We start from the raw sequence: 19,336 nt of genomic DNA, 5'->3' as shown, positions 1-19,336 counted from the left end.
GATTGTACCCGATAATATCTTAAAAGAGCAGGGATTCCCAAACACCTCATCCTTCTTCCTTAAGAGTCTGAGCATTTCATGTCATCAACCTGAAGAACCTTGTCTCAGAGAAGGACTCATAAGTAGGACTCCGTTCCTTCTCAGTTGCTGGATGACACCCCTGACAGTGCCAGCAACTGACCGTATGGTGGAACTCTTCCAATACCTGGCCATCAGTATGAGGGAGTTTGGTGCCACAATGACACTAGCAAAAAAAAACATCAGCGCTACCGCAGTACTTCAAGGACCGCCTCTTTCCATATGAACCTACCCGGACCCTGAGATCATCTTCTGAGACCCTTCTTCATGTGCCTCCTCAAGAGGTTTGGAGGGTGGCAGCACGAGAACGGGGCCTTCTCTGCAGTGGCTCCCCATCTGTGGAATGCTCTCCCCAGGGAAGTTCTCCTGGCACCTTCATTATACACCTTTGGGCGCCAGGCAAAAGCATTCCTTTTTAGCCAGGCCTTTTTGTTGATCCAATTTACATCCTATGCCCTTTTAAAATGTGTTTTGTGGGGGAGTATTGGGTTGCTGTTTTTATTTTTATTAGGTATTTTGTGGTTTTATATCTTGATTTTATTCTGTGAACTGCCCTGAGACTACAGGGTGGTATATAAATTCTAACAACAACAACACTAGCTGAGCCATAGGGGCAACCAAAATAAATAATACACAAACCAGGAAAGAAGGCTGTTACTGGAATATAGAGAGAGACAATAAGTTAAAAAGCAAAAATGAAAACATCCCTTGAAGTGATTCATGAAAGGTATTCAAGCCAAGATCAATGTGGTAGTTAAATTAAATATGAACTCAAGGTTTTTTTTCAGCTGGAACTCGCGGGAACTGAGTTCTGGCACCTTTTTCGGCTGGGGCTGTGCAACATGATGATCAGGTTGCCGCGGCGATTGTGGTTCCCCTAAAAAGCTCAACAACTTTGGATGGGTGCTCAGCTCAGCTAGTTCCTCCACCCCTTTTTCTAGAAAAAAGCCCTGTACAAACTGATTGGGAAAGTAGGAGCCACACTCCTTGATAAGTGCACATAGAGGTTGGTGTAGGGTACCTACCAAAACTCTAGTATAGCTTGAGAAGCTTCCCAAAGGAGGCTTGGATGAGATGCAAAAATTAAAGAACTACAGTACAAGTAAACAAGCTGCTCACATGAGCAGCCAACCACCAATAAATCTGTTCCTTTTTTTCAACCAGGAACAGCTCAGTCTTCCTGCATGGGCACCAAATATATTTTATGCAAAACTACCTGCAGTATTTTCTGTTCTCTCCCTTTTCATTCTGTCTTTCCACAGTCCCTTTAACAAACTGTTCTTTAACCCTTAACACTGGATTTATTCATTTTTGCAGGGAATCTTTCCCCAATGAGCTCCAGTTCAATATTTTAATGAGATTTACTGTTGATCAGACTCAGACACCCAGCTTGAAGGTAAGAACATGCAAAGTTTTCAAAAACAAATGAGTTCAGTGCAAATTTCATTTATTAATATTTGCATATTTGTTGCATTCTGTGTTGCTGGTTTTCAAATAGTGGGTTTTGTTTTTATAAAATTTCAGACAGTCAAGCCAGCACTGCAAGACCAGCTTCGCTCTTTTTGGAGCTCCAAGGTTTTTGTCTGCATTATTGTCTTTTTAACCAACTATGTGTAAATTTACATTTTAAAAACGTTTACTTGTATGCATCCATATGCAGCTACTAACATTTGCAAGGAATTCTGAGCATGCTTTCCAATTTGAGATCAAGCGTTATGCTTTTGTTAAAACGTTTGACAGTAAACTTTACAAGAAAACACAACAAGAACAACAAAACGAAGTATGGCTGCCTAACACCAAGCTGGTTATGCAAACTCACTCTATCAAGTCTGTTCTAATTTTATGTTTGTGATTTCCCAATCCTCATTTTACAGATTTAGTGACTCTCACAACTGAATTTATTCCTAAGCTTCTTGAAGTCCTGCTATATTTTGCATAGTCAAAATTAGAGAAACTGACCTTTATTTTTAAACAAGTTCTTATTGCGAACATTAGCTGGAAAGAAGTAATGCATTGGAATATATAAAAGACAGACTACTTTCCTGCAAATGTGTAGTCGTCAAAACTGTAGCTTTGGTATAAATGCAACAAATGCTAAGAATTTAAACTGAGGCAATTTGGGAAAATAACAAGCATATATACAACCAGTATTTTTTCCTCTATCTTGCACGCAGTAAATGTACACGGTCTGTTAAGAGCTTTTCACAAGACGGCACTTCTTTATTCTTGAACACGGTGCTGAAGTCACACAGCTACAATTCTTCGTTTGTCTAAAGTGCAGCAGAATTTTATTGTACGTGATAAAGAGAGTTTGAGTTTAATTATATCGGTTAGTGGGAATCTTTTGACCTTGATTTTGCAATAGTTTTCTAGATTTAAAGGTAGGATTGCTTTGCTGAGAATGTGAATTTCTCTAGTTGCTCATTGATACTGATCCTTGTCCCTTATAATCGCAAATGGTACCTATAGGATTTTGAGAAGGTGTATGGAATTACTATAGGCAGGGGGGCATTATGTGTGTGTTTATGAAAACCTGTTTCTGAACATATGAAACACCAGAGCTAGGAAAATTTACTTGGCAGGATTTCTGTTGATGGAGAGAGGATAGTACTGCTTCAATAGCTGCCAAACTTGGGTGTGAGTGGGAAAGTACTGAATCTGAACTTATATTCTATTCCTGAATTAAGGAATGCAGTAGTGTAAAGCCCCAGGTCTTCCATAATACACTTCAGTACACAATACCATGGATTGCTGGGTTAGGGAGCAACAAGAGGAAGGTAGAAATAAGGTCATCCCTCCTTGCTCTGTTTAGCAGATATGAACCTGATGTTAGACCGTTCACAATTTGCTTTTTGTGAACTACAAATGGTGCTGATGCCTTTGTCAACCTCTGATATTTATTGTAAAGGGGGTCACTTGATAATAATAATAATTATTATTATTATTATTATTATTATTATTATTTATTTGTACCTCGCCCATCTGGCTGGGTTTCCCCAGCCACTCTGGGTGGCTTCCAACAAAGATGAAAAATACACTAAAATGTCACATATTAAAAACCTCCCTGAACAGGGCTGCCTTCAGATGTCTTCTGAATGTCAGGTAGTTGTTTATCGCTTTGACATCTGATGGGAGGGCATTCCACAGGGCAGGCGCCACTACCGAGAAGGCCCTCTGCCTGTTTCCCTGTAACTTGGCCTCTCGCAGTGAGGGAACCGCCAGAAGGCCCTCGGAGCTGGACCTCAGTGTCCGAGCAGAACGGTGGGGGTGGAGACGCTCCTTCAGATATACTGGACCGAGGCCGTTTGATGTTGAATATAGAAGGATTAGCATCCTTCTCTAACGCTTCCGTTGCAGACATTAATGTGGGTCACTTCTGCTGGTGCAACCTATTTTTTTAGACGAGGAGTAGTAAAAAGGAAAAGGGAGAATAGGGATGGATATTAACACATACATACAAACACATAAATGAGAGAAGAGTATAGGTTCTTAAATGTCCTTTAAAAGAAGAATATTAAAAAGCAGCCCTTCTGGAACAAACCATAAATTCATCTAGTCCAACATTCTGTTTTCAATAGTAAGACCCAGATGCCTCTGTAGAGGTTCATAGGCTACAGCTCTCATATATGGTTTGCGTCAAGCCTATGGTATTCAGTGATATATTGCCTGTAAACATAAAGTTTTCTACTTAACCACTGATGGGCACGTTCTCTCTGAATTTGTCTACCACTTTGTAAAGGTATCTAGTCTAGTAGCTGTCATGGCTGATTCCACAAGTTAATGCATTGTTTGTATGTTTACATCGGAGGACAGACTTCTAATGGAAGCAGGCAAAGTTAAGAGTCCATCAATGTTGGACATCACTCTAGTCAGGTGAAAAACCAGCACGTACAAGTTGTGGTCTGCCTTCAAGAAGTGGTGCTACCAGTCCGTTACTTGGATCTTATAATTCTGGCATGCCAGGTTTTACTGCCACCTAGAAGGCCCTCTCCCTGGTGGTTACTTGCTGTGCTTTGTTTGGGGGGAGGGCACATTGAAAAGGGCCTCTGAAGATTACCTAAAGGTCCAAGTAGGTATATATAGGAGTAGGTTATCATTCAAGTAGCCTGGCCCAAGCCATTTAAAGCTTTAGAGATTAAAATGAGCACATTGAATTGGGGCAAAGCATCAACTGGAATCCAGGACACATGGCAAAACACCAGCACAATATGATGAAAAAGGCCCGCCTCAGTTAACAGTCTTGACTGGAAACTGAAATTTCCAGATGGTTTTCAAAGGTGGCCTCATATACAACACATTACAGTAAACTTCACAAGCCTGGTAGCTTCCTGATATTTTTGACTACAGCTGACATCAGCCCCTGCCAGCATAAACACAACAGGGAGCTCATTAGAGTATGGATAATTTTAGTGAGACTTTCTTCATGTGAGGGCTCAGTCGATTTCTCATCTGAGAAGCCACCTGTGTCACCACTGGACCTATGAGTACCCATAAAATGCAAATCTGATCCTCCTCCTGAATAGGTTAAATACCATTAAACAGTGGTATAGTGTGGGGTTTGGGCGCCTGCGGTGCTGACATGTTCCTGGATGGGACTCACACGCCAGGAACGGGTCGCAGAGAGAGAACAGAGTCCTCTGAGACCAATGCCACCAGATTTTGAGAGGGCACAACCAGACACCCCCATGACAGGAGCCCTGTGAGGAGGCAAGCTGGGGCTAGGCCTTTCAGGCTTGGCTGCCACCTCTTTCTCCTAGAGAGAGAGGAGAGAGCAGCTCTGTGTCAGCCGGCCAGGCTTCCCCCTGCATGGGCACCAAGCAGTCCCACTTGGCTCCAGTGAGAGGTGGAGCCTGAACTGAGTCTGTTTGTTTGCCTTCATTGAAGCACCAGTTTTGAATACTCAGTACCTCTTCTGGATTTGATGCAAAAGGGACTGAAAGCTTGGTGTCATCAGCATATTGGCAATACTTCAGCCACTGGATGACCTCACCCAGTGTTTTATAGATGTTAAACAACATGGGGGACGGACTGTACCGTATTTTCCCGTGTATTAGATGAGGTTTTTTTCTTTAAAAAATAAGTTATAAATTTGGGGTCGTCTTATACATGGATAGTTTATTGGGGGGACGGTTGATCGGTTGCAGCCGTGATCTGGAGATTGTCAGCGGTGATTGGGCGAGTGAGTGTTGGGTGTGGCAATGGCTGCCGCTGCTGCAATTGGGTGGGCGATTGGAGGCTGTTGGTGGCGAGTGGGCACACGATTGGTGGGTGAGTGGGTGAGCAATTTTAATTGATCCCCCCCCCCAAAAAAAAAAAAGCTCAACAACTCACACCTCCCCCAAAAGAAGCTCAACAACTCTGGGCAATCCTCAAAAAGCTTAACAACTCTAGGTAATCTCCCCCCATTTTCCTAATTTGGAGTCCCCGAAAATAGTCTTGTACATGGGAGCATGTTATGTCCGATATCCCATTCAGACCACCTGGTCCAGAAAGATACAGTTGTCAGTGGAATTAAAAAACACAGAGAATCAACAGGGTTTTGCTCCCCTTTTTTTATTTGGCCACAAATCATCATGACCATGGTAATCTGACAAGAAATGGGACTACAGTGCTGACAGGTCTCTTCTTGGTGTTCCTGAAGCCTTGAGAGTCAGTTCCCCCTCAAGTGAACCCCACATTTGCTGTGTGGATTGGAAGCTTTGCTTCAAAAGTGGTTTGCCTTGAACTATCACAAAGTCACTGTTCAAGATACTTCTTGACATCGCCTTCAAGTGTGCAGAACTATTTGCATAGACCTTTGACTAGTATAATCTTCACTGTATTTTTATATTGAAAAATTCAAAGGTGTCTTCCACTCACTGAAATCTGGGTGAAAAACCTGAAACTAAACCCAAATATATTCAGTTTGCTCAACTGTTTGATAGAACTATAGAGCTAAACTATCACAGTACTCTGTGAACTCTTGCACAAGCTCTTGTGTAAAGGTTTGCAGGACGGTACTATTTTCTCTCTAGTCACGGTTCTCTGGATTCAACACACTGATCTTATGCCTTTTTCTAAGCAGATTATTTCTTACAGCTTCTGTCGACATAAAATGCAAAGAAAGTGCATTTCTCTTTATCCTGTCAGGATACAACTGCAGGGTTGCTCCCAAGTAAAATAAATTCTCTTCCATTCTAACCTCCTCACTGACGGTTGCACTTTTCTGTACATCTATTTGATTCTCCTTTTTTTGCATAGGTAAAGGTTGCAATTCTCAAATATATAGAGACACTTGCACAGCAGATGGACCCAGGAGATTTTATAAATTCAAGTGAAACTCGTCTGGCAGTATCTCGAATTATTACTTGGACAACAGAACCTAAAAGTTCAGATGTTAGGAAGGTATGTCATTTGTATGTTAAATGGTTTTTAAGGACTTAACTCATACCACAATATCAAGGTTTTGTAATAGTTTTTGCTACATATCTTACTTACTATTATAAAAGTCATTAACTCCCATATTTTTGTAAAGGAGAAGAGCTGGTTATTATATAAACAGAAGCATACGATTTTATTGCACTCAAAAATGTTCTATAAAAAATGTATGCTTCAAAGATTTTGTTCAGATATATATTTGCTGATGTCTTCCTTACCTAACAACTTGTCAGGGGACACAGCCATGCTGCGCTTTGCATGTTAAAGTATATATACTTTTCATACACAAAAATTAATACTTGTGTATGCAAGCTCATGAATAAGTCTTACTTGCAAGTAGAAAGAGGTGCAAGTCCTTTCCACATAATCATTTCCATTACTGATGCGACTTTCAGAATCAACTGGATAGCAGGGCATGACCCAGACTTTGGGTATCATATAGATCACCTGAGGACAGGGAAGCAGGCCAGTCACAGCAGCACCCAGCACACCAAAGCACCAAAGCATTCCCCTTTTAACTGTGTCCCTCACTAGGTGCATATCTGTGCAACAGGAAAGACCACAGCAATTGTGTCAGTTCCTTTCACCTCCCTGGTTCAGTTGCCTTAGCACTGAGCATAGGCACCTTGCATAGGTTGTTCGAGTTAGGACTGCATGTAAGGATTGGTCACTTAGCTGGGAGCCTCCAGAGATTGCACATGTGTCAATGGGAGATATTCCATACTGGTGGTGATGAAAGCCAGTCGTAAAGCTTAACCCATATAGTGCGCACACCAGTCACATCCTAGGGGCTGGAAGTGACTTGTTAGGCAGACAGAATCTGGATTTCCTGTCTTGAAATAGAACATTGGTAACTGGATCCAGGGTTAGCATTTCAATACGTTCATGGTTCAAATTTTTATTCTAATTAGATACTGTAAAGGATCCTGGGTTCTTAGTGATAAAAAGGGCAGCTTAACAATTGAATGGATAAATAAAACATAGACTGGTCATTCCCTGACTGTGTCCCCAAGTGGATACACTCTCCCATGGACTTGAATTAGTATGAAGCCAGTACACAGCTCTGTTCCTCTGATTCCCTTACCCCATTTGAGAAGGACCTGGTTTTGTATATAAATGACAGTTAGATTTATTGAGCTGGGGAAATGAGTAGTTCTTGACACTTGAAACCTATTTGTCTTAAGGCTGGCCTATTTATTTTAATATGATATATTCTTTTCCCCCTAGGCTGCACAGTCAGTATTGATTTCTCTCTTTGAGCTCAATACTCCGGAGTTTACAATGTTGTTGGGTGCTTTACCAAAAACCTTTCAGGATGGTGCCACAAAGCTGCTTCACAATCACCTCCGGAATACAGGAAATGGTGGCCAGGTATTTTCAGGTTTTTACGTTATTCCCCATTAAAATACTTAAAAGTATAATGATTCTAATGAAGATTAAAGACGTGGTTGTCAACGGTCAAAAGTATCATTTGATAGCCTAGGGGTGGGTATTGAAATTGCCTTACTGGTTAAACTTGACAGCTGGATTTTTCTCAAGCTTGCTAATGTAAATAAAGTATTATTAAATCTACTTAAATTAAAGGCTGAACCATAGAATTAAGTGTCTTAATGGAAAATATCTTGTTCCATTAAAGGGGTCCATGGGAAGCCCTTTAACAAGGCCTGTTCCTCGCTCACCAGCTAGTTGGTCTAGCCCCATCACTTCCCCAACCAATACATCCCAAAATACTTTGTCACCAAGGTAAGAGACAATATTATATCTTCTTCCACTAATTTACTGTTCACAAAATGAATTTTTCAACAAATACAAAATTGATTAAAAGCCTTTAAGTGCAATAATATGTTGAATTTAATGAGGGGGGCAGGAACATTCAATATCCTAATAGTCTGTCTCTCCTTATCCTTTGTAATCCCCACAATGTGTGACAGAATCCTCTCCTCCTTACTTAACACTGCGTGCTCTCACATCTCAAATGCTTTGTGTCATGAACTGGCTGGACACACAGGACTGGTAGGAGGCACCAGCTGGGGAGAACCCAAGGGAAGAAGGCTCGGAGCCCAGGGAGTGGTAGTGGGGCAATGATAAGTTGTCAGAGGGATAAGCCTGGGAGGAGTCAGAAACTGAAGAGGTAACAGGGTTTAGTGAGCGGGAAGAGTCTGTGGCAGAGAGAAGTGCAAGAGCAGAAGCAGGAGAGAAGGTTGGCTAAGAAGCAGAGATGAGTCGGGCTGGTGAAGAAGCCAGGATGACTCCCCCTCCTGCTGTGACCAGCTCCCCTCTCCCCTGGTCTCCCAGGACCAGGAGACGTATGAACCGGGAGAAGCAAAGGTAGGCATGCCAGCGCAGTCTCAGATTGCTTGGGAAAGACCCGGGAGAGGAGCTACCGAGAAGAGTTGCAGTGCTCATTAGGCCTGGCACACCTGAGCAGACCTTGTTTCTTCTAACTTCTGTGTGATTTCTTTCTGGCTCGCTCCTGACACTTTGCTGCTCTTTGGGGATGGGCCATGGCTCAGTGGTAGGACAGGTACTTTAACTGTTTAAAGTCTCATGTCCAATCAAAGGATGAAATAGCAGTGACTGGGGATTTGCTGCCAGTCAGTTGGACAAAATGTACAAACAGTCTGCTCCTGGCACTAGGCAACTTGCTGTCTTCCAATAGTTCTCACTTGAAAATTCATGCAGAGGAATACCAGTTGGAGGACTCTGTCATTCAAATTAAAAGGGGGAAAAACTGTCATTTTCATTCTACAGTGCATTTGATTATGACACAGAAAATATGAATTCAGAAGACATTTATAGTTCTCTTCGTGGGGTGACTGAAGCAATTCAGAACTTTAGCTTCCGCAGTCAAGAAGATATGAATGAGCCCATGAAACGGGATCCCAAAAAAGAGGATGGCGATTCAGTGAGTATTTCAGTTAGGGGGTGAAATAAAAAAAGTAACCATGGGACCATTCTGCCATATATGTGGCTGCTTATCAGAACACATGTCTGGGGGGGGGGGGACAACCATGGATAGGAAGCTCCTTGATTCAGGCATTAACCAAAGAATATGAAATTACTTTAAAGCAGCAGTGTGGTGCAATTTTAAAAGGAGATTTGTAAACTGAGGGTCTTCTCCTATGCCTTCACTTTGAAACTAAACTAATCTTTGTTAAAACCAAAGCATGTTAGGTTTACACTTATATTTTCCAATCAAAGAAAGCATATATTACTCATTTGTGTAAAAAAAAGAATATATGTTGGCTTTATGAAAATAGTGTGAACCTAGCTGTAAACTTAATCTTTGAAAGAAATCTATAAAATTCTGTTTTTATAATGTGATCTTTTCTATTTAAAAACGATAACTTTGTAAAAATGGTCAACCAGAAGTTCTACAGATCAGTTTGGTTTAGAAGCTTTACTGTGGGTATAAATGCTTAATTTCTGGATGCCAAATTGTTATCCTAAGTGGTGATATTTTAAAAGCCACATAAAAAATAGCTAAACTTTCAAGATTGCTAGTAAAATACTTAATAATGTTTGCCTGGTATTTATGTACTACTAAAACAGATGTCTTAATCTGCCGATTGTGTTAATGTGCTTTTGTATATCTGTTTGTCTCTTTCTATCTTTCTTAGATTTGCAGTGGGTCTGGAATAGTGGATCTGCGAGCAGGAGGTGGTGCCACTGATACAGGCCGAACAGCTCTTGACAACAAAACCTCATTGCTTAACACAATGCCGTCTCATTCTTCCCCACGATCACGTGATTATAACCCATACAATTACTCAGATAGTGTTGGTTCATTTAACAAATCAGCTTTAAAAGAGGCCATGTTTGATGATGATGCAGAACAGTTTCCTGATGGTAAATCTAGTGTTTTGCTAACAGCATTGGGGAAACGGTATATGGAAGGAACTGTGTGGGTAAAAACAAAGAATTGTTATTTCATCCAAGTAACATACAAAAACAGCAACCTTGGGAAACTTCTAGCAGGCTTCTTGAGGTTGAGTGAAAACTTGAAATCCAAAACGTTGGCTTGAAAGCAACTAGATGTTGTCTTTATATGCAAGATGAGATTAGATTTAATTTTTTAAAACAGCTGTGCTGTTTCCAAATAGATTTATTTCAGCAGCTAAACATTTTACCTTAGCCTTTTTGGGATAAAGGAAACACCTGTGTCAGTGGTGTTTTACTGGCAAAATATTTCTAGTTAGAACTGTTGTGTGTTTTGTCTAAACTTCAACTTTGGAAAGAAGACATACACAGCTACATTTGGCTCATTTTAAGCTTGGCACGATAGTTGCTTGACATAGGGTTGCATTCAGCACAGTATTAAGAAAGACTGTTCCATCAACACAAGCATTTCTTCTTGCCCTGTGGAACAATATCCGCACCCTTCTACCCTGCCTCTGTCCTGGGGGTTCTCCTGCCCCTCGTGAGCAGATTTGGGGAGACTGCGGGGGAGGGGGTTCTTCTTGCACAAACGGGGATCATTGTGCTGGCTTCCACTAGTGCAATAATTTAGTTGAATACAGCCCATACATCCCTTCATTTCTAATTTCTTAATGTAATATTACTACTCTTCCCTGTTCTTACTCCCCTTCATTTTTGCCTATGCTTTTTATTCATTTATTTGTGTGCTTGTTAGTTTAGAGCGGGGACGCGGGTGGCGCTGTGGGTAAAACCTCAGCGCCTAGGACTTGCCGATCGCATGGTCGGCGGTTCGAATCCCCGCGGCGGGGTGCGCTCCCGTCGCTCGGTCCCAGCGCCTGCCAACCTAGCAGTTCGAAAGCACCCCCGGGTGCAAGTAGATAAATAGGGACCGCTTACCAGCGGGAAGGTAAACGGCGTTCTGTGTGCTGCGCTGGCTCGCCAGATGCAGCTTGTCACGCTGGCCACGTGACCCGGAAGTGTCTGCGGACAGCGCTGGCACCCGGCCTCTAGAGTGAGATGAGCGCACAACCCTAAAGTCTGTCAAGACTGGCCCGTATGGGCAGGGGTACCTTTATGTTTACCTTTTAGTTTAGAGCAGGGTTTCCTGAACCCAAAATTGGGTCTCCATCTCTTTTTGAACTACAGTTCCCATCATCCTTGATCACTGGCCCTGCTAGCTAGGGATGATGGGAGTTGTAGTCCAAAAAACAGCTGGAAACCCAGGTTTTGGGGACCCTGGTTTAGAGTATTTTAACACTGCTCTTCAGTCGAATGGGCTTCCAGGGCCACATATAAAGTAGACAGTTCCTCTCTTTAGAGATGGGGAGAGAGAAGGGGGAAAAGAAACAGGTTCCAGATCTTAAACGTTACTAGCAGTGCTCAGCTGGGGTACAAGCAGTTCAGATAGCCTGATGGAACGGCCAGATGAGGAACAGCGGTCTCTCAGCATAGTTGATGGAACAGCCCTGCTCTCCTTCTCTGCAAAGCAGCCTGATAGCATGCTTGTTGCTATGTGATGGTTGAGGGAGAGCCTCCATCAAATCATCTCTCAGAATAACTGGATGGAATAACTGTGCCTCACTTCCACCAGTTAGTGGCAATTTTTGTGTCACGTGTAGCTGAGTTGAGTTATTATTGCACCATAACTGGCTCTAGGGAAGGAAGTGAGTCCGACTCTAATCTCTGGCAGTCTTTCTTCAAAGAACCAGGCTCCTAGTAAGTAAATTGAGAAGAGGTCCCCCAGTCTCTGGGTCACTCTCTGGCACAAAAGTAGTAGAGGGATTTAGCAGAAAGAAAATCCTCCAATCTCCAGGTTATGCATCAAATCAAATAAAATGAGTGTTGATTGCCTCTTAGGGTGCTTGTGTGCTGTAAATGTATGATCTGAGATGTACATCAAATGCTAAAAATACGAGTTCTTTTTAATAATTTTTCATTTTCCTTTTGTCACAGAACATCCCCTGGACCATTCTGACCTGGTTGCAGAATTGCTGAAGGAACTGTCAAATCACAATGAGAGAGTAGAAGAACGGAAAGCTGCTCTCTACGAGCTAATGAAATTGACCCAAGAAGAGTCTTTCGGTGTTTGGGATGAGCACTTCAAAACAATTCTGCTTTTATTACTTGAAACCCTTGGGGACAAAGAGGTAAAGTTTTAACACAGGGAAAACCAAAGCCATTTATGTGTCTGCTTTACTTTCCTGCGACGTAATTGGATTTGGGGCAAACCTGATACACATATTCCCCTTGAGAATGTTGGGATTACTGAAGCTTTGCCCTGGTAGGACATTGAGCAGTGCATCCCAGGCAGTAGTGTTGTTCAGTATTTTTCTTAAAATACCTAAATTGATAATCAGTACCTGCTTGGCATGGAGAGGATATGTCACAGGCTGCAGTAGAAGCTAAGGTCACTTAAGCAGTTATATCTTGCAAATGTAGCCTCTATTGCACTTGCAATGTGTTAGCTAAGCAATTTTACCAGTAGCAATTTATAGAAAACATTTCAGTGTTAGTTTTAGATGAATGTGATGTTCACCATAGAAGTTCTATCAGGGAAGATTGCCTGGATTCCTGGCAACAAATGTGTAACTGCAGAAAGAAATTTATTGTGGAAAAGCCCTTTATTTTCAGAGATCCCAAAGGAGCAATTAAATACTTGATTCAGTTCTGGAAATATGGAAATATTTTCACTGCTGAAAATATTCAGTTTGAAGTTGTGCAAAGAAGACTAAACGAAGTATGTTTGAACTTTCAGCATGCAATTAGAGCACTGGCATTGAAAGTTTTAAGAGAGATTTTAAGACACCAACCAGCAAGATTTAGAAATTACGCAGAGCTTACAATCATGAAGACACTAGAAGCTCATAAGGACCCCCACAAGGAGGTTTGTATAACTTATTTTGACTTGTGTTGTCCTTGAGGATGTGACTGAAGAAGACAAGGTATTTGTCATAAGAGTACAAAGCTTCTGAATCTGTAACATTAAGTCACAGTGAACTCTAAGAAAGGTAGACTCTCGTGTTTTCGATTAAAAAAAAAAGTCTCCAGTACCACAGATTTTGTGGAGAGGAGCTAGTTCTCAGTGGGAGCTGGGGTATGTTTTAAACTCAGTTTCAGCAAGACAGGCATCAGTCTTGTAACCTGCAAACTATTTCCTATCAAGATTATCTGTATCACTATAATCCAATATTAGTAAACTGTTATTCCTTAAGCACCTAGTGGGTTTATATTGGTACTAAAAACTTCTTTACTTGTATGTCCTTTATTCAGCTTTGCTTTTTACACACCTTATGGAAATAAAAACCCTTATAAAGTCACTGCCAAGTCAGCAGCAATTAAGTTTCAATTGTACAGTAGCTGAAAATCATGAATTAAAATTTGAAATAATGTGAATCTGTACTGTCCTCTTGTTTTCTAGCTAGCTTCTTTTTTTAAGACAACAATATAACTGCAGTATATGGAGTTAAAATATTGATTGATTTATCAAAATTAATTGATTTAATTGTTTAGCAAAGCGTACTCATATTTTAAAGTTATGATGCCAAGTACTTTTTGGGGGAAAAGCCCACTTCATTGAAATGCTGCTATCCTGAACAAAAAGTATTTGCAGTATATTTGCCACCAAGTTTTAAGGATGTACTCAAAATTGAACAAATGTGATTTAATTGCTTGAGTTTCTGCTTAATCTTTTAGGTTGTAAGGTCTGCTGAAGAGGCTGCTACAATGCTGGCCACATCCATTAGCCCAGATCAGTGCATCAAAGTACTTTGCCCCATTATCCAAACAGCAGATTATCCTATAAACCTGGCTGCAATCAAAATGCAAACTAAGGTGATAGAGAGAGTACCTAAAGAAACGCTTGCTCAGCTCTTGCCAGAGATAGTACCAGGTCTAATACAGGTAAGAAAACATATAACAAATGAACAGCTAATAACAGAGGAAAACCTTAATGAATCATGTGTGTCACAAATAATTTAAACCAGATGGTTTTTTTTTCCTCTGAGGCTACTCAGTTCTCAAGCAAACTTGTGCATTTAATAGGTAGAGTATATTTATTCAGTATCTGAATTCTTTGCTACCATATATCATTCCATCAAATAATTTTAGGAATGAGATTTCTAGCCCATTTAAAATGCATTAGTGATTTCTCTTTGTGTTAATGTGTTAAGTTTTTTAATGCTAACTTTTCTTGCTTTCCAGGGCTATGATAACTCTGAAAGCAGTGTTCGGAAGGCTTGTGTCTTCTGTCTTGTAGCCATTCATGCAGTAATTGGTGATGAACTGAAACCGCATCTCAGCCAACTCACTGGCAGCAAAGTAAGTCGAAACCTGTGACATCCAAGAGCTAGTCTGAGTTCAGCAGTTTGCCACAAAGAGGGCGAAGCAATATGTGCTGTGCCATTCTGTGAATTCCATATAAAATATGGTGTACTATTCTGGACTAAAACGTTACCCACAATAGACCTAGCATTTAGGGGAAATGAACTAGGAAATTGTATTATAACATGGGCAATTAAGTGTACTGAAATCATGGATTTTAAAGAAAGATTGTAATATTGTAAAATAAGAGATCCTGACTAGCCATCAGAATGCTGGAAGGCTGAACAATAAAAAAATGTCTAAGTCTAACCCCCGCTCAAATGTAACAAGAAACAATGAGAGCAAGCTGCAAGAGGCCTTCTGCTTATGTGCCTCCTTCCTGTTGTTTGGTCTTCTGTGGCTGCAAAAGGAGACCCAAAGCTTCCAGAGTTTCCTGTGGCGTTTGAACTTGGAGGACTGTGGTTTGTTCAAACAATGGTTAATGACAGCAAATCATGATTTCTGATTCTGGCTTATCCTCAAACCACCATTCCCCCATGCTCAGATTGCACAAGAAACTGTGGGTAGTTTAAAACCCAAAGCTTTCTCCTATGGAAGAGAGGAATTGTGGGAGCCTAAAACTTAGAACAGTGCGTTTTTGTAGCAGGAAACCATGGTTTCCTTCCTATTGCATCTGAACCAAGACTTAACATCAATTCAAGTATCCCAACTGCTCACTTCCTGTAGTTAACATGTGAACAATACACCTGTGTTATGGTGAAAACTTGTCTGATTCCTCCCCCATATACTAATGATGCAAAGCAGTTAAATCTTCATTCACTATTTAAACTACAGCTCCATTTTACAACTCTCAGGAAGTCCCCACCCCATTGCTGCCATCATTCCTTATCAAATGCATTTTTCCTTGCTTATAAACAGCATACAATTCCTTGGTTTCTCCCCCCCCCCCCCCGGACTTTTCTATAATTTAAATATGTCTTGAATACTAAAGAGGACATTTACTGAATTAAATCTGCAGATGAAGTTGTTGAACCTTTACATCAAACGGGCACAAACAGGCTCTGGAGCAGGTGACTCAGCGGCAGATGTTCCTGGACAAAGCTAGTGATGATGTTGCTCACAGAAGAAAAGACACATCAGTAAAAGGAAAAGTCTCAAACTAAACTTTTGGAACTCTTCATTTTTGTTGGAGGTTTTTCTTTTCTTTTTCCTTTTTCCTTTTTTTTTTTTTTCCTTAATGGAGGGCTATTCTCAGCCTGCATGTGACTGTTGCAGTTATTCCATATCCAAGGGAAAAGAAAAAAACAGTATTAATATCACCTGATTGAAGCAAAATAAATTTTTAAATCTAATCCATCATGTTTTCTGTTCACACTCCTCTGTGTGTCTTCCCATTAATTTTCATCAGTGTTACTGTACATTTTTATTTTTTAAAAAACAACCACCACCACCACCACCACAAACCTAATTAAACAGGAATGCTTTAAGCTTTAAAAGCTAAAATCTAAATTTCCTTGTTTTTCTTTGGCTACAAAGTAACATGACTTTGTATGGCTGTTTTTATTCAATTCCTATGGGTGTTTTGTTTTTCTTTACTTTCTTGAGCATAAGAACAAAGCCGGACTGGTCTGAATTGCAACTCGGTCCCTGTACTGGAGTTGCATCCTCATGGGGCATGTCTTAAGTCAGATAATAGAGTCTGAAAGCAAGCAGTGCCCGTTAATTAAAAAGAAAAGAAAAGCTGGATTGATCCAGTATCTAAACACGGCTCACAGTTGAGTATGTTTGTCCCATAAATAAAAATTCCGTGCAAACTAGGAGGACAAGTCAGTGCCGCCTCTGTGGAAGACATCCTACTCAGAACACAGTGTTGCAGAACTGGGGGAATGTGACGCCCTGCTTTCCCAAATTCAGGCTAAGCAAAGTCACTTAATGGATATGAACCATTCTTGTCACCATCCCTTCCTCAAGCAGGATGCTTCAGAGTGGAGTGCTCTGCACAAGCATGCTCCGTATGTATTTATCTTTATCACTAGAATGTTTCCTCTCAACCTAATTACTGGAACTAATTGTTCTACCATTTTAACTCGCGTAGGGATATAGGACAGCAAGCACTGCGGAAAGCTTTTCAGCAACGAATTTTTATTTTTTTTGCAAGAACAGGTGTTTGTTCGTTGACTTACAGGGGGAGGGCTGGGGAAAAGCATCACAAGCACTATAGATCTTGAAACCCTTGGTTGGGGGTTTCAATTTGAATTATTTGGGAAGGCAGCACCAAATTTATTGCATGGTTTCCTTGAAATGGTGTCATTGAGACCATCTGGATAGAGATGTGGAAATGTTTTCAGGTTGTTTCTGTAACTTTTTTTTAAACTTTGTTGTGAATAATGCATCTTTGTATTTATGGATTTCATAACTGAGAGAATGAAAATCAAGAAAATGTTCCCCAAAGTCTTCTGTTTCTCAGATTTAACCACCATCTACCGAGTTTCTTAACTGAGAGATGGGAGTGAGATCAGCACCCTTCTCACAATGGCTAGAACCTAGATCTTGTGACCATAGTTACATAATCTAGTTTTAAGGATTGTGTTTTTATAGGAGAGAAGATAGCAGTGCCAACGATTCTGGTTTTTCTGTGCTAGGCTAAGATTCTCTCTACCTCTCCAGGGTGGAAACTTTTGACTGAGCTGCTACCCATAATGTCTTGTGGGGGGGAAAAAATGTCTATAGAAATATTTTTTTATTTCATTTTTGTTCATTTACTATTGTGTATTCAAAACCCAATTCTTTTAACATGCAGCCAAATACCATTTTTAAAAGAGCTAATAATACTTTACTTGCTAATTACCTTGAAAAATTGAATACTTGGAGTTACATAATTTAATAAATTACTTTGACTTTGATCAGAAGTTGTTCTGACTGGGAAAGATGAGAGATGTGGTTATAAAAGAAGCATTTGCTGTTGCAGAAAGCTGTTTATCTGGGAAAATATTTTAGAAATATATGTAAAAAACAACAACCTTAATTGTCATTATTCGTCACTGGCTTTTTTTAGCAGCTTCATCAGGAAAATAGTCTCCCCTTTCTCATTTCCATATGTGTAACATTCTTGTTTTCTACTGTTCTATTACATTGTGTATTTATAGTTCTCTGCTTACCATTGTGCATATACAGGCAATAAAATGTACATAACATTACTTGAAAAATTTAACTATGTATACAGCTGCATTTCTGCTTTTTTTAGTGGTAGATCTTGCTGTTTATGGTACTTTATTTTTAACGACACTGGTTTCCTCTTCTTTTTTTGAAGGACAGACAGTTATAATGGACTAGTGTTGTAGGAGTACAGAAATAAGTTTCTCAGATGTAAGTAATTCCCAGTTCCAAAATGCAAACAATACAAGCAAACAACAGCTGATTCAGGGAAAACGAATTCTAATAATACTCAAAAGCTAGCTCCTTAGCTTCTGTTTATTTAGATTGTCCTTGTTGAGCAAGAAGTCCACTTGCATTGTTGACATGCTTGTGGGTACACAAATCTATTTGCATGGCCTTCATCCTGTGCCCCACTGATCCAGAGCAACCAGTTGTTTCGTATGATCAGTTCCTCGAAACTATTGCTGTATTAGAACTATTATGTGGAATTACCCCATAGAACTTCCTGCAATGTATTTAAGAGCACAGGCTCAGTATGAATTGGACTGTAGAAAATGACTAAGTAACTTAAGGTATCAAATTAAACTTTGGCACTAGGAATAATTGATAATGCTAGAATGGAAATCGCAAGTGTGTAGCTAGGCTACCTCAGAGAAGAGGCCCCTGTTTCTAGATCCCAACTTGAAATCCTCTGCAAGTGAGAATTGTGTGGAAATTCTTCTGAGACTGACCTACCTAACCCATGTTATTCATAGTTTAATGTGTCAGCATATTAATCTGCAGGAACAATGTACGATGTCCTAGCAATTCTCATCAGCACTTTCTTTTCAGTTTTTTTGTTGTATCATTCCTGCTAATTCATCCAAAATTTCATTCTCTGCCCTGTATTTGGAAAGCAGGGATTGATTATCCCTTCTTCTCTGTACATTACACACATCTAGAATCCCCTGATCCTCAAATTTGTTAAGAAAGGGAGAGTAATGGATGTCTCACAAATAATAAGAAAACCTATTACTGTTGCCCAGCAAAGCATACTTTGAGCTAGGCTATGGTAGTTCTAACAGAGTATGGTAGCCCCAGAGACTGTATCGGATAAATCTGAAGCTTAAGAAAAGGTTTCAGGCATTCATTAACCAGGCTTCAACTAAATATGGTAAGAAAACAGCAAACCTAATTGGCACCTGGAGCAGCCTTTAATGTGTCTGTTTCCTCCTTACAAGTGAGTCATCTCAAACCGCAGAGATTCTGTGTATAATTTGCATATAGCAAATCAAGGGAAAGTGCGTTGATTCATATGTTTCATCTCTCGTTAACATGCTTTAAGCATGAAGTGAGCTTTCAAACCTGCATTTAACCAAAGCTATAAAGGAAGAGTTTAAAGTGTGCACATGTGTGTGTAAACATGGTATTCAGTGTGGAAGAACTGATACGGTCCTGCCTGTCCTTT

The 19,336-nt window shown here is 40.4% G+C and overlaps 1 protein-coding gene and 1 long non-coding RNA gene across 51 annotated transcripts in view; both read left to right on the top strand.

Moving 5' to 3' along the window:
- CLASP2 (cytoplasmic linker associated protein 2) overlaps positions 1 to 17,944 on the top strand; it is a 121,775-nt gene extending 103,831 nt beyond the window's left edge. For 21 of the 50 annotated variants that reach the window (XM_083406902.1, XM_083406919.1, XM_083406890.1 and 18 more), the window contains 12 exons: positions 1,396 to 1,474; positions 1,603 to 1,653; positions 6,319 to 6,462; positions 7,723 to 7,866; positions 8,132 to 8,238; positions 9,247 to 9,400; positions 10,116 to 10,344; positions 12,367 to 12,560; positions 13,169 to 13,297; positions 14,107 to 14,313; positions 14,614 to 14,730; positions 15,752 to 17,944. In XM_083406902.1, coding sequence (XP_083263028.1) covers positions 1,396 to 1,474; positions 1,603 to 1,653; positions 6,319 to 6,462; positions 7,723 to 7,866; positions 8,132 to 8,238; positions 9,247 to 9,400; positions 10,116 to 10,344; positions 12,367 to 12,560; positions 13,169 to 13,297; positions 14,107 to 14,313; positions 14,614 to 14,730; positions 15,752 to 15,838 — 1,642 coding nt within the window. In that variant the 3' untranslated portion in view covers positions 15,839 to 17,944. The remainder of the gene's footprint in view (positions 1 to 1,395; positions 1,475 to 1,602; positions 1,654 to 6,318; positions 6,463 to 7,722; positions 7,867 to 8,131; positions 8,239 to 9,246; positions 9,401 to 10,115; positions 10,345 to 12,366; positions 12,561 to 13,168; positions 13,298 to 14,106; positions 14,314 to 14,613; positions 14,731 to 15,751) is intronic. The other 29 variants (XM_083406911.1, XM_083406924.1, XM_083406921.1 and 26 more) reach the window with 3 other exon arrangements.
- LOC310661215 lies at positions 1,660 to 6,312 on the top strand. Its single transcript, XR_014503836.1, has 3 exons — positions 1,660 to 2,989; positions 3,379 to 5,896; positions 5,983 to 6,312. It is a non-coding gene; the product is annotated as an uncharacterized lncRNA (long non-coding RNA).
- Positions 17,945 to 19,336: the final 1,392 nt, after the last annotated feature.

This window comes from Podarcis tiliguerta, assembly GCF_965153285.1.
Source record: "Podarcis tiliguerta genome assembly, chromosome: 12".
NCBI classification, from domain to species: domain Eukaryota; kingdom Metazoa; phylum Chordata; class Lepidosauria; order Squamata; family Lacertidae; genus Podarcis; species Podarcis tiliguerta.
Note: the sequence above shows the minus strand (reverse complement) of the source record. Positions and strands in the feature narration are given on the sequence as shown.